Source organism: Neolamprologus brichardi, chromosome 15, assembly GCF_056152115.1.
Source record: "Neolamprologus brichardi isolate AB-2024 chromosome 15, ASM5615211v1, whole genome shotgun sequence".
NCBI classification, from domain to species: domain Eukaryota; kingdom Metazoa; phylum Chordata; class Actinopteri; order Cichliformes; family Cichlidae; genus Neolamprologus; species Neolamprologus brichardi.
In genome coordinates this window covers 32,840,643-32,857,767 of record NC_142118.1, presented here as the reverse complement: position 1 = coordinate 32,857,767, position 17,125 = coordinate 32,840,643, and the positions used below count along the sequence as shown (strand labels likewise).

The 17,125-nt window shown below is 41.5% G+C and overlaps 1 protein-coding gene across 1 annotated transcript in view; it reads left to right on the top strand.

The window, feature by feature from the left end:
* The window catches only part of kank3 (KN motif and ankyrin repeat domains 3), a 37,087-nt gene that overhangs the window by 15,921 nt on the left and 4,041 nt on the right, over positions 1-17,125 (top strand). The window contains exons 2-10 of the mRNA XM_087852724.1: positions 7,101-7,156; positions 7,687-7,775; positions 8,798-10,597; positions 11,486-11,588; positions 11,759-11,983; positions 12,121-12,211; positions 12,625-12,844; positions 14,428-14,574; positions 16,058-16,254. Coding sequence (XP_087708850.1) covers positions 7,739-7,775; positions 8,798-10,597; positions 11,486-11,588; positions 11,759-11,983; positions 12,121-12,211; positions 12,625-12,844; positions 14,428-14,574; positions 16,058-16,254 — 2,820 coding nt within the window. The 5' untranslated portion in view covers positions 7,101-7,156; positions 7,687-7,738. The remainder of the gene's footprint in view (positions 1-7,100; positions 7,157-7,686; positions 7,776-8,797; positions 10,598-11,485; positions 11,589-11,758; positions 11,984-12,120; positions 12,212-12,624; positions 12,845-14,427; positions 14,575-16,057; positions 16,255-17,125) is intronic.

The window sequence follows — 17,125 nt, the reverse complement described above, 5'->3', positions numbered from 1 at the left end:
CAAATATATTCAGTAAAAGTAACGTAATACATACATTGTAGCACCAGCTGGTGGCTACTTGGACACATTACATGACTGTGTTCTGTAGCTGTTGCACAAAGCTGGCCAAAAAACATGTAGTTTACTAGTGCTGATCTGGATTCAAACCAGGAGACAAAACACAATCCTGAAATCAAAAGCTCATGAACTGCGCTGTTAGTGTACCCACCGATGCTACCATTACCTGAGCCAGCCTCTTCCAAATTACAGCACACAATGTTCATACTTACCAAAAGTATTAGACTCTTTGGTTAAAGATACACGAGTCAAAATTTGTCAAAAGCACCCACAAATACAGGCAGTTGGAGCATTTAATTAATTTCCGCTTACAGGTGTTTATTTTTTAAGCGTTTAGTTTCTGTGCACCAGCATAGAGCTCCAGTAGCTATAACTGCAGTTCAGCACCAAATTTTAAGAATTTGTTAAAAACAGTTTGTTGACATGGGAAGTACTGGAGCTGCTCATCCACAGAAACTCATTCCACTGAAGCTCCCAGTGTGCAGTTTCTGTGCTGATGTTAATACCAGAGGAGGTTCGGAGCGCTGCAGTTATTGAGTTTTCAGAGCGTTGGTGACAAAGTATGTGCCTCAGCTCTTGGCGATGTGCTGTAACTTGATGTAGTCTGACACTTTGCGGCTGAGTTGCTGTAAATCCTAAACAATTCCATTTTGTAGTAATACTCCTTATGCCTTGCAACAAAGCTGACTTTGTTGCAAGGCATGTCATTACAGTACCAAGCTTTAATTCAGTGAATTCTCTAGAATGACTCATTGTTTCAGGAATGTGTGTAAAAGCAGATAGTGTGGTGCTTGATTTTATAAACCTGAATTCAGAGATTGAAGGATGTGACCCTCTATTTTGTCTATTAGTATCCACCTGTGATGTTTTGTGAATAAATTGACAAGTTTGTTCACTGAAACTTGTAGTGTGACATTTGAGATGTGTTGTATTGTTTTAAAACTTTTACATTCAGACAAGCAATAATCACAAATTAGCCAAACCAACAACAACAAAAAACATTTATCTAAAATAAATTAATGGTAGGACCTAGGATGCTGCATTGCATGTGTTGAGAAGATTATTTTTGGAAAGTAATAGATTACTTTAGATAAGCTAATAGATAATTTCCACAGCGTGTCTTTATCCTGTCTTCCTTCTCACACCACAACCTGAGCCTGGTTCTGTCGGAGGTTTCTTCCTGTTAAAAGGGAGTTTTTCCTTCCCACTGTCGCCAAAATGCTTGCTCATACGATTGTTGGGTTTTTCTCTGTATGTATTATTGTAGGGTCTACCTTACAATATAAAGCATATATTTGTTGTGATTTGGCTCTGTATAAATAAAATTGAAATGAATAGATTAGATTAATAATCCCCTGTGAAAATGGATTTAATTATTTTGGAGTAATTAACAGCTAATACATTTGATCACTTGTATAAGTAATGCATTATTTAAACAGGAAGGTCCTCTCTAGGTTGTAGTTTCAAATGTTAAAACAAAACCATTTCATAAACAAAATACTGCTGAATTTCCTGCATTGAAACACATTCTTGTCTGCCGTGCTCGTGACCAGCCTGCCACGTTCTCAGACTCCGGTTTCAGAGCAGTGGGCACCAATTTCATTGGCAGATGTGAAATTCGAAGAAGACAAAAGAACAAAAGCAATGCACTAAACTGCACAGTTAAAACAACAACAACAAAAAACCCCTAAAAGCTATCAGTGGTGTGAAAACAATCACTTTTGAGCTGTTTAAAACAGTGTCACAGCTGTATATCTTTGTGTATACGGTGTGTTTTGTGCCAGCCTCAGACTCTGCGTGTGTGTTTGAGAGTGTGAAAGACTTGACAGCGGGGCTCTCAGCTGGTTAGGGCTCGGGGTGTAGAGGGAAGGAATGCAGCTTCTTTCCGCAGTCTGTAATTTGCTGTCATCAAATCAGAGAAAAACAGCAACACATGAGAGGAGCTGAGGGAAATGTGTGTGTGTCTTGTGGATAGCTGGGGGTGAGAAGAAGGGAAAAGTCATGTGAGAAGGGTTAAGATGAGGAAGACAAGAGCTGGGAAACGAAGAGGAGCAGGGAGGAAATGAAGGGAGCTGTGGAGGAAGAAGTGAGAAATGAGAAAGAGGAGACTCGCCCGTTGACTCTTGTTTTAACAATCTAATGAACTTGCAGCGCGATGGGTGACTCTCTTTAATGAGTAATGCCTCAGCATGTCTCAGCATTCAATGTGGTGTTGATTTTCGGGAGTAAAAGCCTCCTTTTTTTGTTTTTCTTTCTGAATGGCGCCTCTTACAGCAGCTGCTTGTTTACAGTATTTTCTTCAGTTTGTTTTCTGTGTTGCTCTGTATGGTAAACAAATTATCTGAAGTGGAAGCATTTCTGAAGGAATTGTATTAACATGGTTGCGTCACTAGCGTCAGCCTTGAGCTGTTAAGCCAACAATTTAATCATGGAAAATGCACTATTTTCAAGGAGTGTCCTTTCTTCTATTCGGCAAGTTAAAACAGCCCTACTGAAACTGTAATCCAACAGCTTCACATTAGTAAATATGGACATAATACCGCTGTCTGCAAGGAGGAGGAAAATATACAACACACAGCACTGTGACTCATACCTAACTGGATTCAATAACAACAGGCTAACTGAACCTTACTAAAGCAAACAACACTGAGACTCAATTTGTGAACTGCAGACAAGTGCTCAGACAAAAACTGTAGGTAGGATTGCATGTTACTAAAAGTGACCGCTGAATCGAGATTTCTGTGACTTGTTTTTGAGCTCTGCTTAGCTTGTGTTTGGTTTTAAACAAAGCCAATACAAAAACTCAAAGTACTGCTCTCTGCTTTGGTCGAGGCCACATCTTTAAAAAGCTTTTGTGTGGCTTTTGTCCGGTTGGCACAGACACTGCAGCGTTGTGTTTGCTGTGGTCTGAGAGTCGAATGTGGCTGAAACACTGAGGGGAACCTGAAGCCCGTACTACTAAGCCAGGTAACTTAAGAAGTTCATACATTAAAGTCTCTCTAAAGTCTTTTGTTTTTTCCTAACTTGTTTCTTTCTAGACTAAATATTCTAACATATTACAGAGTTAGTTAATAATGTATAACAAAATAGCTCAAATGGCTCTGCTTGTAAATATCCCAGTATATTGCACAAATTGGATATATATGTGGTTAACACTGAGGTGCCCCTCTTATCATGTGGTACTTTATTTTTTCTGTAGAGGATGTGTATACTTGTGCATTATATGGAGGAATTCTACGGGCAGGAATGATTTCCTGTGTCGTTCAGTGATGCATTTGGGTAATCTCGGTCTCTCACTGAACGCGCTCCTGTGATTGGCCAGCACGTCATGGAGTGGGTGGGAGGTGTTGTCCAGCATTGTCCTTATTTTGAACAACATCCGCCTCTCTGACACCACCTCAAGGGAGTCCAGCTCCATCGCCACAGCATTACTGGCCTTGTGGATCAGTTTGAGTCTGTTGGCATCTGCGACCCTCAACCTGCCACAACAGACTCACAGAGAATCTTGAACATTGTCTGACAGATGTTAAGACGTCAGCTGCTTCAGAAAACAGAGTGTAGAGTGCAGTGGTGTTTACTGTCAATATGTACTCTGTTGTATTTATGAACCTCAAACAGGAAACTTGTTCATACTTGTCTAAGGCGGGTTACCTCTGTAACCTCTGTGCAGTCTATGAACTAACCTTCGTAAGTGACCAGCGTCATTGCCCACGTATATTATACATGTTCATAACCATGCGATCAAGTTTAAATGCATTATATGCCTTACACTGAGGCGATGTTTTCTGATAAATGATCTCACTGACAGATTCAAAAACTGCGGGTTTCCAGGAATTCACAGGAGGAATTGGCGGTGCTGAACAGGCCAATTACAAGAGTGGCGGGCTGCGTTGAGCCAATGCTGACGTGCTGCTGGTAGACCTGTCCATGTTTGTGACTGGTCAGATGCCAATGCCAAATTTCTTTCATGGCAATGAGCTTTTAGCTAGATTAACAAACCCTGGGTTAACTATTGCTAACCGCTTTCGTGTGACCGCTTAGCCTGATTGCGGATGTTGGGGAAAGTGAAGCCTGATAAGGAAAAAAAAGATATCCCGGGTATGTTGAACTTGCTTTGTAGTACAGGACCCAAAGCAGTGGGTGATATGAAACGTTTATCAGTACTGCATTCTTTCTTTTCTTTGCACTAAAGGTTCTTACTATCAAGTCAGAGACAACAACCTCTGACAAGATTTGGAATAATTAGTCAGCAGCCTGTGTGAATGTTTACGGGCTTTTCTTTGACAGTAAAAAGTGTGTGTGCGTGTGTTATAGTCTGAGCTGTCAGATGATGTGTGTGTGTTTATAGGTTATCAGCAGTCAGCCAGCTAGAAGGACGACTGGCGTGCTTCAACAGCGTGTGTTAGGAATGTGCTTGAGGCTACGGGAAAACGTGTGTGTGTGTGTGTGTTTGTGCATGGCTACAACAGTGTGTGTTGTTAACTAAATGAATGACTACGTGTATTCTAAAGTTTTGATTGTGTGTGTGTGGGGGGGTCAGGTTGCTGTATTCAACTTCCTGTATCCCTTCTTTGCTTTAAATCTGAAACACACCAAAACAAGGTTTGTGCCAGTAACACTGACCCACTCAGACGCCAGCCACTATCACCTGTGATAGTGGCATGTGCTTCAGTGCCGGTAGACATAAACACTGTGACAAAGTGGGATTACATGACTTACTTCTCACTTCTCTAAGAGCGAGGAAGCAAAGGTGTATCCAATGTGCACGTCTTTTGATGTGTTTTTATGTATATGCTGCGCCTCAACATGTCATAGTTTATTCATGCAGTAGCACAGTGAGATGCAATATAATGGATAATCTGATTGGTGTAAATTTAACAGTGTAGATTGTGCAGGCCAATTTAGTGCAACATGTTGTAGGTAATAACTAGGGATGGGTATTGATAAGATTTTCACGATTCCGATTCCATTTTCGATTCTGTTTAACAATTCGATTCTTTATCGATTCTCTTATCGATTTTTTTTTAAAAAGGAGAACCCTAAGTTCGATTAGCTTAGAACTTTTTTTAATATCTTCTCTTTGAACAAGATAAAATTTAGGAGTAACATGGCCTTACAAACCCAACAGTGAGATCTTAAGAGATCCAACCTACGGCTCTTCAATGGGGTGTCACAGGGTCCCCAGAAAAGAAAATTGTAAATGTAAAATAATACAATAAATATTCTTCTGTAGCAATTACACAAGAATATCCAGTAATGTCCCTGCCTACAATTAAACACATTCACTTACCGAAAATCGGGGGCATCTGCTGTGGCAAATGGGTGCAAGCCTTTTACCACAAACTTGGTTAATGCTCGGTGACATTCGTCTATCCTGGCCTGAAAGGAGACGCTACCGGTAGACTGCAGTGAGAACTGCCAGCATCTGAGGCAGCCAGACTCTGTCTCTCTCATCATGGTCACCTAAATGCACAGTAATGGCACGTTTTGTAATAAGGCTGATCGCGCTAACATAATATGTACTGTTAGTTGATTATTTACCTGCCGCATTAACGGGAGAGGACGTGCAAACGTTATTGCTGCTGCTGGGTTGAGATTCACGAGTCCGGAGCGGAATTAAAAACACGACATTCATTTAAAGTCATCGCGTGTTTTGTGAGCAAATGCTTTTGCATTTTCGTAGTGTTTCCTCCCTTAAATGAAATATCTATTTTGCAAGTATTGCAAGTTGCCCTGTTGTCATCCGTTCTCGTAAAGTAAAACCAAACTTTTGAGCGTTTGAGCCGCTTAGGCGCCGTGTTTCCTGCCAGGTAAATGACGCTCCGCAACGTGGTGACGTCATTCGGGGCGACTGGAATCGATAAGGGAATCGTTTGCAAAAATGGCAAACAATTCCAAGGAATTGAAACAGTGGGAACCGGTTCTCAACAAGAACCGGTTTTCGATACCCATCCCTAGTAATAACGATGCAAGTAGGTAAATGATCTGAGGAAGTAACGTATACACTGATGCATTAGGTTTAAAAAAATAATAGTAAATATTAAAAGTAATAACAGTAATACAGCTATTGGTAATTATTAACTTACTAATCTAACAGTGTTATATGTAAAAATTTGACCAGAGTATTAGTGATTGTAATCCATCTATGTATGAATGATGGGCAACAAAATTTTTGACATTTTTATACCAGTGTGAAGGCTCCCAGCTTTAATTTCATTTCATTTATATGGCAGAAACACTGCTAACTGATCAACAATTTAAAAAAACTAAATGGATGGATAAATAAAATGCACGAACGAACAAAGAGATGCAAGTGAAGGAAGTGAGGGGACATTTTCATCAGAGTTGGCTTTCTCCACAGAACAACTTTTGAATTTTATAATAGTTTATTGTTTCGTGTAAAATCTCTAATTTCTGTGCGCATCAGTTGGTGGTGAGCTTAGCCGGTTTCTAGTCTAAAAGCGAACTCTTTCTGCAATGCAAATTCTTATTGCATCACTAATTATCTCTTTGTTTGAAATGAACGTTTAAAACTAGTTTTTCTTTTTGCCTTGACTATTTATTGGTGGGAAGTAGCAACATCCTGTAGTATTGTAGTGACAGAGAGTGAGCCAAACAACTCGAGGCTTGAAAACAAAAAGTCCACTTCCTGTATGGCATTCCTGCTCTTTCTGTCTCCTTTCCTGTCTGCTTCACTGTCCTATTCAGCAAGAAAGGTTGAAATGCCCAAAAACAAACCAAAAAGAAAATACCTGCGAGAGAGTGCATTATGATCTGTATCATAGCGATGTCTGTGTGGTAGATTAACAGGAAAAAAGACAAAGCTGTAGAACAGCTTTCTCGGTATTGACCCACCATTTTTCCCAGTATGCTCTCACTGAAGGTTGTGTGTGGCATTTGGTCACTGTAAAAGCCAGATGTGATGATTCACATCATTTTCATCTTCAGCAAACTGATACAGAAATGTTGACTCATCCGTTTATTCAGTTCTCCTCTGTTGTGACAGAAGTTGTTTATGATGATAATTGATGTCTGTTTCACAGGGCTGTGTGAAGCAGGGAGGACGAACGACCTGAGCTCCAGCTGCATGAATTAATCAGTAAGTGGCTGACAGAGATGAACCTGTTTAACACACTGTTTTAAGCTTCACTTTTACGTTTTTCCTTTGTAATTGGTGTCCAAAATTCAGAGTTTTCCACATGCTGTTTGGACCTAGGAGCTTTTCTGCAGCACAGGAAGCATTTTATATTTCCTGAAGAAGAATCAGTTAGTAACAGCAGAGACAGCTACTGTGGCCAAACAAAGAAACCTCTCTTAAAAAGGCTGACTAACAGCAACTAACTACGAGATGGGTTTAACTGAATTAGTTAAAGTGAAAGACGGGGATTCGCAATCTTTTGAATTCAGTCACAGGTTGTTACATGTTCTTACAACCCATAAAAGACGATCCTCTGTGCTTGGTCTAAAAATTTTACCAATTAAGAAAAAAAACAAAACAGGGGAAAGTCTAAATTCTACTTGCAGAAACTTACTTCTGTGCAACACTTTATAGCTTCCTTTATTTCCACTGGTCTTGGTCCAAGGTCATCTATAACAAATGCATTCATGTTGCTCTGTTTTTTCTTTAAGCCTGGTGTTGATGCAAAGCTGTGTGCGTGCTGAAAGGTCCTCGTCCTGAAAAATGACTCAGTCTGTGCAAGTTAACCCAAAGCTGCCTGGTAAGAAACTCCATAAAGAAGTCTCTGTTATTGAAATTAAAGCTTACTGTCAAATGTAATTGTGTGTCCTGAAGATGTGAATATTTCTGTTTGTTACGCCTAGAGATGAGATTTGGGGTTTGCAACATGTAGTTTTAGAAATATATCAAGTAATTTGTTTTGACCTGACAGGACGGTGATGAACTAACCACATTTAGATAATAATAATGGATTGGATTTATGTAGCGCTTTTCAAGGCACCCAAAGCGCTTTACAATGCCACTATTCATTCACTCTCGCATTCAAGCTACAGTTGTAGCCACAGCTGCCCTGGGGCAGACTGACAGAAGCGAGGCTGCCATATCGCACCATCGGCCCCTCTGGCCAACACCAGTAGGCAGTATGGTGAAGTGTCTTGCCCAAGGACACAATGACCAGGACAGAGAGCCCGGGGATCGAACCAGCCACCTTCCGGTTACAGATACGCTTCCCAACCCCCTGAGCCACGGTCGCCCATAATTAAGATGATATCAGAGTATCTGAGTTTGATGCATCTTTAAGACACCTAAATCAACTACAGTTGATAATGAAATAACGCTGAAAGTGTTAACCTTTGCCAATGCTGAAGCCAAAAAATTAGACATGGCTTTTTTTTTCTCCTTTTTTTATTTTTTTATTTTTTTGCGAATACAACAGGAGTGCTTTTTGTTTCCTGTAAAGGTGTAATATTTTGATGGTAGCCTGAGGGGTTTTAAATTTGTTAGTTATATGATGACACAGTGCTTTACAATCACACTCCTGGTTTGTTTATATAACTGTTGATCATGCATACCAGGATGATAAGGAAGTCGGTGAGGAAGCAGCTGGCAAAGACGGATATAGACAAAGGAAATAAACACATGCACATGTTTAAAAAGGAAACGCAATTCAACTCATTGCCAGGTCTCACTGAAATCAAATGGAATTTCTGTTTATAGAGATGCCCTCTGGAATTTCTTAAGTACCGATCACGTGTTGTCCATAACATGTCTTTCCCCTTTCAGATCTAGGCTCGCATTTCCATTACCCCAGTCAAGAGGAGGCAGATCAGCAAGCTTCTTACTCTGTCCAGACTCCGTATGGATTTCAGCTGGATCTAGACTTTCTTAAATATGTAGAAGAGATAGAAAGTGGGCACAACCTCCGTCGCGCACCCATCAGTTCTCGGCGCTCTGGTCGGGGGCTAAAACTCTCCCAGAGGAGTCTGGGTGTGGGGGGGCGTACCAGTGGCTGGACGTCCACTGAGTCGCTCTCATCCCCGGTCAGCGAAGATGGCAGAGCTCCACCGCCACCACCGCCTCGTAACCGGCTTGGGTCAGCTCCCTGCGAGACAGTCTCCCTTTCCCCTGTAACTTTTCTCAACGTTCCTCCACTATCTGCTGGGGCAAAAGTGCCACCGCCTCCACCACAACGTAACCCCAGAGTTGAGCGGACTCTCCTGGAAACCAGCCGGAGGCTACAGCAGGAACAAACCCACCAGACCCAAAATGGCGCCCGCTTCCAGCTTGCAGATCCTCCCAAACCACTCTTACCCTCTCCAGCCATGCAGCCTCTGCAAAGTAGTTGGACCAAACCCAGTCCTCAGACCTCTGGGCGCAGCACTCCAGCTGCTGGCACCATTGTGACCCCAATCCCACCCAGCCAACTGCAAACAGTTAGAGAGCAAATGGCAACAGCCTTGAAGCAGCTGAAGGAGATGGAAGAAAGGGTAAAAGGTGTTCCTGCACTTGAGAAAGAAGTGGCCAAGCTTCGTGCAGAGAAAGATATGCTCTTGTTAGCCCTGCAGGAGAAGAAGGCAGCCATCGACTTGGCCCAACAGAAGCAACAGTTTACAGAGACTTCCACCCAAACCGTAGAGATCCTCCAAACTGAACACAGTCGATTGACTTCGCCGACCTCGACTGGACACAAAGGTTTTGTAAAATCTGGTGAGCTGAAAAGGCTGACAGAAAAGTTTGAAGGGAAAGAGGAGAAACCCGTCAAACTGTCAAGTAAGACTTTAGTAAACACCCCTGAAAAAACAGTCATTCAGAAGAAGTCAGTGGCTGTAGGGGACGACATGCCGATGGCCTCAGTTGTTTTATACTACAGAGATGGTGTCAAAGATGCATGTGAGGGCACCAGAGTGAATGTTTGTGAGAAATGCACAGAAACAGAACCCCCCCTGGTTCAGGAGGAGGGAATACAAACCAGAGTGGAGACACAAGAGGCTGAGGTTTGGGTCATGGAGTCACTACTTGGCCTGACCACAGAAGCACAGCGGGAGATAGACACCTTACAGGACACCATTAAATTCCAACAGGAGTCCATTGTGGCTCTAGAGGATCGGTTGAGTGTTGCAGACAAAGACCTTGGAGTTCTTAGAGTGAAGATGGAGGAAAACATCTCCAAAATCACATTTGAGAAGGGGGTTCTTGCCAAACCTGTCATGACAAATGCCCAAGTAGAAACGCTAACTTCTGCATTAAAGCACACTGCAGTTTCTTGTCATCCGGAGGTGGCCGATGCATGTGTAGGTGAAGACGCAGAGTCAGATCAAAGTGAACAAAGCACCCAGACCGATGCATTAGAGACACTAGAAGAACGAGCTCCGGCTGCTCCGGTTGTACTCGTTAGCACCGGGTGTCAATGGGAGAACTTAGGCGAGGAAAAGACTGAAGAGCAAAAAGTTACTGTACCAAAGAGGAGACAGCTGACTATTGCTGAATACAAGGTCTCACCAGAAGAAGAAGAAGTAGTTGGAAAGGTTAAGAATGAAGGAGGAGATGAAAAAGAGAAGACTGCAGCCAGCAGCACCAAGACAGGTAAGTACTGTTTGGCTTTGCTGCTGATTTTATGAGCTGGGGTCAAATATTGGCTTGCAGTTAACATTAAAGATGCATGGATCCAACTTTTCCCAGTTCTGATTCGATCCAGACATCCTAACTTAACCCTTAAGAGCCCAGACCTATTTCTACTTTCATGAAAATTACGGGGGTCTTATATCAAATGAATCATATATAACCAAGTCTCTAAGTGTAAAGAGGCAGTGACACCAGTGTCACTGTGGGTCCTTAAGGGTTAAACCCAGTGATGCAGTAATGACCTGTAATTATTACCGTTAGAACGAGGCTGAATCATTTATGTGGAAGGCAATGTCAGGCTCAGCATCACGAATTATTTAGTAAGATAATAAGTAACAAAAATAATAAATTCCCATTAGCAGTATTAATTTTGATTTTAGTTGAAGTCATAATTTAGGCATCTAAATTCTTTTAGTTGAAAGTCGACACAAGATCATAATACACACTTGCTACATGCAACATACTGATAGTGAGAGCGAGAGAAGGCGCTCTGTTGTCAATGCTCAGTTTTTCAGCTCACTTGATCCCAGTTTGCAGTTAAATTTAAAAACTCCTGCAAACATACAAATAAAGGTTGTTTGGATGGCTTGAGTCAGTTAGCTTCAAGCACTTGTTGCTTTTCTGCTAGCCTCTTTCAGGCTATGTTAGCTTAGCGAGTGTGCTGCTAGTGGGAGATGTACTACTGAACTGAATGGCTCATCTGTGGATTGGTTGTCATCACTAATGCTGATTGACTGCAGCCTAACTGTGCTGCCTGCATCTCTCATTGAACCTTCTGCTTGTATGTGAGACACGTTCTGCTCATGCCCAAGCATTTTCACTATTTTTTTCCCTCTTTTATGGCAACAGGTTTGCTGAAATCAATCATGAAGAGGAAAGACGGGAATAACGCAGGGGAGAATCGCAGCAGCAGCAAGAAGAGCCTGCAGTTTGTTGGTATTCTAAATGGAGGGTGAGTTACTGTAATGTGAAACCAAATTTTTATTTTTACCTCTGCAAAAATAAAATAAGTGGCGACAAGTAGTCTCGAGGAGGGAAATGACACTTTGACCAGGTGACAGGTTTAACAAATGAGAAATAAAGAGCCAGAGATGAGATATTTGAGATATTTGGTTCTTCCAGGTATGAATCAACATCCAGTGAAGAAGAGGAGGAAGAAGAGGAGGAAGATGGGAGTTCTTCTGGAGAAAGTGTCGAAGGCGAGTGCTTGGACAGCACTGAAGAAGATGAGGCAGCTTTGGAGGAAGAAACGTCAGAGGAGGAGAGAAACGTTAACCTGGATGAGAGTGACACTGATGAGGAAACGCTGAGAGCTGCAAATTATTCATCTGATGGTGTGAAAGAAAAGTGGGTTGTTATGAAAATGAAAGTAAATGTAGTTTTGTTGACTTAGAGTGTAATGTATGGAGGGAACAAAAGGCCTTATCCTCTAAATGCGATTTTATTTCTGTTTCAACTTCACACGTTTGTCTGCTTTGTCACAGATTTGAGTTGAGCTCAAAAATGCGAGAAGCCTGTCTCATTCTGAAGAACCACCTAAACGATGACCTCAAAACACTGAAGAGTAAGGAAGTGGTGCGTCCCTGCTTTGCTCTTTTTTAATTTTACCTCCAGGGGACACGTGTAACGCTTTCGCCTGCAGTGAGGCAATATTTAATCATGCAAAAGTGTTTAAAATCAAACTTTTTGCTCCTTCTCTTGATTATATAGCAAAAATATTCTGAGAAAGTGCCAAATGTGTCTTGAATTAGTGATTCATGACTGCCTGGTAGGAACTCTGGGCGGTAAAGTGTTAACCTCATCACTGCTAAAGTGTGCCTTGTAGAAAAACAGCCATTATGTAAAGAAAAACTCATTCACTGGGTCTAACTGGCTACTAAAAACTTAAGACAAAAGCAGTTTTACTTGTGTCTATACTGTATGCCGATCTACTTCAAGCACTTGTCTGCAGTTTATAAGTATATATCACTTCCCGTCCTCACCTCCAGCTCTCCAGCACACACACTGTCCAACTAGAGTGGTTTCGTATCTCCAGCGCGAAGATGGCTCAGCCGCCGCGGGTCTCCGACTACCTGATGGCGTTCTCCGAGGTGTCATCAATGCTGCTGGAGCACGTAGTCAACATGACAGATGGCAATGGGAATACAGCTCTTCACTACAGCGTCTCTCACTCTAACTTTGGTGTGGTGGAGCTGCTGCTGGACACAGGTTAGCAGTAGCTTTCAGAGAAGGATAATCCTGACTTGAATTTAATGTTTGCGCACTGTTACTATCTTGATTTGAGGTTTGATAAGATCAGGCAACATGTGGTTCTGTGTCCAGTTTATGCTAGGCAGGATCAGCCGTTTTCGGTTTTTGGGGTTTATAATTCCTGTCGACCTTATCACCATGCCTCATGGGAAGAAAAACAAAAAACAGCACACACTTAATGTGCAGCCAAAGGAAGTAAACAATGAAATAAAACCTGCTTTTTCAGTGAGTGTAGCACTATCCTTTTGTTTAATAAACTAACAGTCAAGGAGAAGTTTCTTGTTTGCACTGTGGGGCTGTGTATACATTTAAAATAATGAATGTTTGAGGCAGATATAAAGGGGAATTTAAAATGGACGGTAACACTCATTTCTAGCTCCTTGTGTTTATTGTGCTAGAGTAGCTTTGCATGATTCATATCTCAAAATAGTTGTAAATGTTATACTGGACCTCAGAGACAGCCCTTCAGATGATCCAATGTATAACTCAAACTGATGGCGTGTGCAGTGCAAGTGTTTAACTCTTCTCGCTTGAAGGCAAGCTTCCTTTACAATGCGCTTGCTTATGATTGGCTGGTCCTTGCAAACAGAAGGTTTGCAAGGACCAGCCAATCATCTGGAGCAGCCTTGAACATCTGGAGCCATCTGGCTGCCCCTGAGCCTGGGAGTGATGGCCTCCCAGTCTCAGGGAGGGGCAGCCATCCACTGTGACTCCAACTGGCCCCTCCCTGAGCCTGGTTCTGCCGGAGGTTACTTCCTGTTAAAAGGAAGTTTTTCCTTCCCACTGTCGCCAAAGTGCTTGCTCATAGGGGGTCATATGATTGTTGGGTTTTCTCTGTATGTATTATTGTAGGGTCTACCTTACAATATAAAGCACCTTAAGTTGACTGTTGTTGTGATTTGGCGCTGTATAAATAAAACAAAATTGAATTAAACAGCAAGAGGGTGGGTTTGCTGTGCGCACAGCCAGAGTTGACCCTCTTAAGAATATACCATCTCTACATAATCATGCAGAGCCAAGAGTATCAATAAATAAATAATACTGACAGTTGACAGCCTCCTAATAGATGGACCTGTGGCATCAATTTGAAAATCCTATGTTGTCTCATTCTTGTTCTGTGTTATTGTGATCACAAAGTTGGTTACTTGCACACACCTAATTTTTTAAAGACTTTCGCCATGTGTCAAGTCAAGTCATCTTTATTTATATAGCACATTTAAAAGACATCAAGTCTCAGCCAAAGTGCTGATATACATGATGGAAATATAAATTGAACATATTATGCTTTTCCTAATCTGATGATATCTTTTTAAAGAAATGTTAATCAGAATACCACCACAACAAAACTCATTTTTACTCAGTCACGAGCAACAAATGTATTTAAAGCGCCATCTTTGGAATATATTGTTACTTTTTATACACTATTTACATAGTGACAGCTTTTCATTGGCATTTCAGTGTTATTCACTGGTCAACTAACCTAATACCTGCTGACGGTCCTGTCCTAACGCTTCAATAAGTGATAAGCATATCTCCTACAGGTGTGTGCTCTGTGGATAAGCAGAACAAGGCGGGCTACACAGCCATCATGTTGGCTGCTCTGTCAACTGTGAAGAAGGAGGAGGACATGGTTGTGGTCAAGAAGCTCTTCAGTCAGGGTAATGTCAACGCCAAGGCCAGCCAGGCAAGTCATCAGCAGTTCATCATCCAGCTCTTAAAGTGGACAAACATGCCACATGAATGTGCAGATATTTGGAAGCAGCCATTTCTTTCGTTGCTAGTAGTTTATATCCTGTATTTCTCATTTATTTTGTTCGTTTTATTTTGAAATTCCACAAGATTTGATGGGAACAATTTGTGGAAGAAAGTTTTAGTACTCATGTGACTTTAACATGCCAATACTAGTTATTTTTATAATAAAAAGAAAAACAACCTCAGCCCTGGAGAAATGCGAATGAGCAACATGTCTAGAAATGCTCACAAAGAGCTTCTGTGAATGTGTAGTCAGCTCCATCAGCCAGAAGCGTGTTATCATTTAAATGTGGCAGTCTTGGCTCTGTGGGCTTGGTTTAATGAGTTTAGATGGATTTGAACATAAGAAACTGGAATAATAATAAAAAACTATACAAAAAAGGACAAACGTGAAGCAGACAAATTGGATTTATAAAGCTTATTAACATTTAATAATTAAAAAATAATGTTATGAGTGAATTTGTTTTTAGACTACTGTAATTTCTTTATTCCCTGTTTATTTCGAGGTGGAGCTGCTTTATTGTAATAAACTACTATACTGCATTTAAATCTGGAAACCTGCGGTGTGATTGGGCATATCTCTGATTAGATTTAGCAAATGTGGAGCCTAACATGACACAGAAGCCACTCACGAGAAGCTGTTGACTTGAAGTCTTCTTCATTCCCCGGCTGATCTAATCAGGCTGAGTAGTGTATGTGTTTTGACACAGCGCCTGATGGGTTTTTCCGCTGCCAAGTCATAGGACCGAATTTATAGCATCACTGTCTATAAAACCAATTACTGCTGCTTGTTATTGTTGCTGTGGGTAATTAAGCACGAGTCACGCAATGCAGTTTTCGGGTAAGGACTTCAGACTATATTTTTTTTGCTATATTTACATTTTGGATCAGTTTTGTGCTTAATCAGACAGCCAGAAGACTTTTTTTGTATACTTCTTGCAAAGTTGCCGTCTTGATTCTCAAGTACGGTGTGTATTCAGTTGTGCCAGCTTTCCTTGTAGCTGGACTTTAGGGAGACATTCTCCCTTTAAAAAAATCAGATTTTAGCACAAGTGTCCATTTCTCTGATTCTTTTTGGCAAGATTGAATCATCTCATAGATGGCAAAAATTAGCATTGCACCTGCAAGTGACGATGCAAAATCAAATTATGTGTCTAGAATTTAATTTACTGCTTGCTACTGAGGAAACAGCTGTCTGTTATATGAGGAGTAGTAAATGAGTGAATGACCAAGAGTGCACGATGCTCAAATGTGAGGGTTGTTTTTGGGCAGTAGCAGTAAAAGGAAAAAGTGCACCATGCAGGAATGCCATTTATCCAAAAATAAAGCAGTCTGAAGTCTTCTGAACACTCAAGCTTTAAATGGCAGAAGTTTCCTCGTTAATCCAAATCATTTAAAACTCTTTACTTCTGCAGGCAGGCCAGACGGCATTAATGTTAGCAGTCAGCCACGGGCGTCAGGAGATGGTGCGGGCGCTGCTCGAGTGTGGAGCCGATGTCAACGTGCAGGACGATGAGGGATCGACTGCTCTGATGTGTGCCAGTGAGCACGGCCGAACTGAGATCGTCAAACTGCTCCTGGAACAGCCCGGGTGCGACATATCCATTGTGGATAACGTAAGACTTCTACAATTTAAGCATTTGAACTAGCTCATGCAATGACAGAAACATGAGCCTAACACTGAAGCCAGCTGTTTGATGGCTGCCAAAAAACATCCAGGAGCTTTCTTCTCTGGGATCTGGCTTAATCTCTTCTCAGGAAACTGCTCGTCTATGTAGTTTCCTTTCTTCTTTTTTCTCTATTTCTTCTTAGAAAGCTGAGGTGTCACAATCAGATTAGACTAAAACGGATGCTGTACAGAGGAAACACAGTGACTGGACCCCAGAGGAAAAAAATGAAAACACACTTGCAGATTTCAGACACAATGTCCTGCAGGCATTACACTGGTCCTCTGCATTTTTCACCACTTAACCCATAAAGAAATACAAAAATCTGGCAGCATTAAATGCTAACGCTAGCAAAGGTCTTTGCTGCTCAACACTCCTGCTTTTCTCCCCACTTGTATGTTTTAAAGTGATTTTACAGTGGATTTCTGTAGATGCTTGAAGAGAAGCCAGACAGACAGATATTTGAGCATTAACATCTGTGCCAGAATGAGTTGGCCATTTGGTGCAAGCAGCTCCTGGTTTCAGTACAGCACAGCTGGACTGAGGGGGGTGAAAGGAAAAGCCCCCACCTCCCCTCTCCGCTGAAAACACAAAACTGCGTGACAAAGTTTGACTGCAAGGCTGAGTGGATACAGTAACGACTGCAGAACCATTTTTACTTTCAGTTCACTTGTTATATTAAGCAGTACTGTTACTACAAACCCCATTTTCAAATGTTGGGACCATGGTTAAAATGTAAAGGGAAAGCAACGATTTGCAAATCTAACAAGCTCATATTAGAAAACATGTCCAATGTCTAAAATGAGAAAATATATTGGCT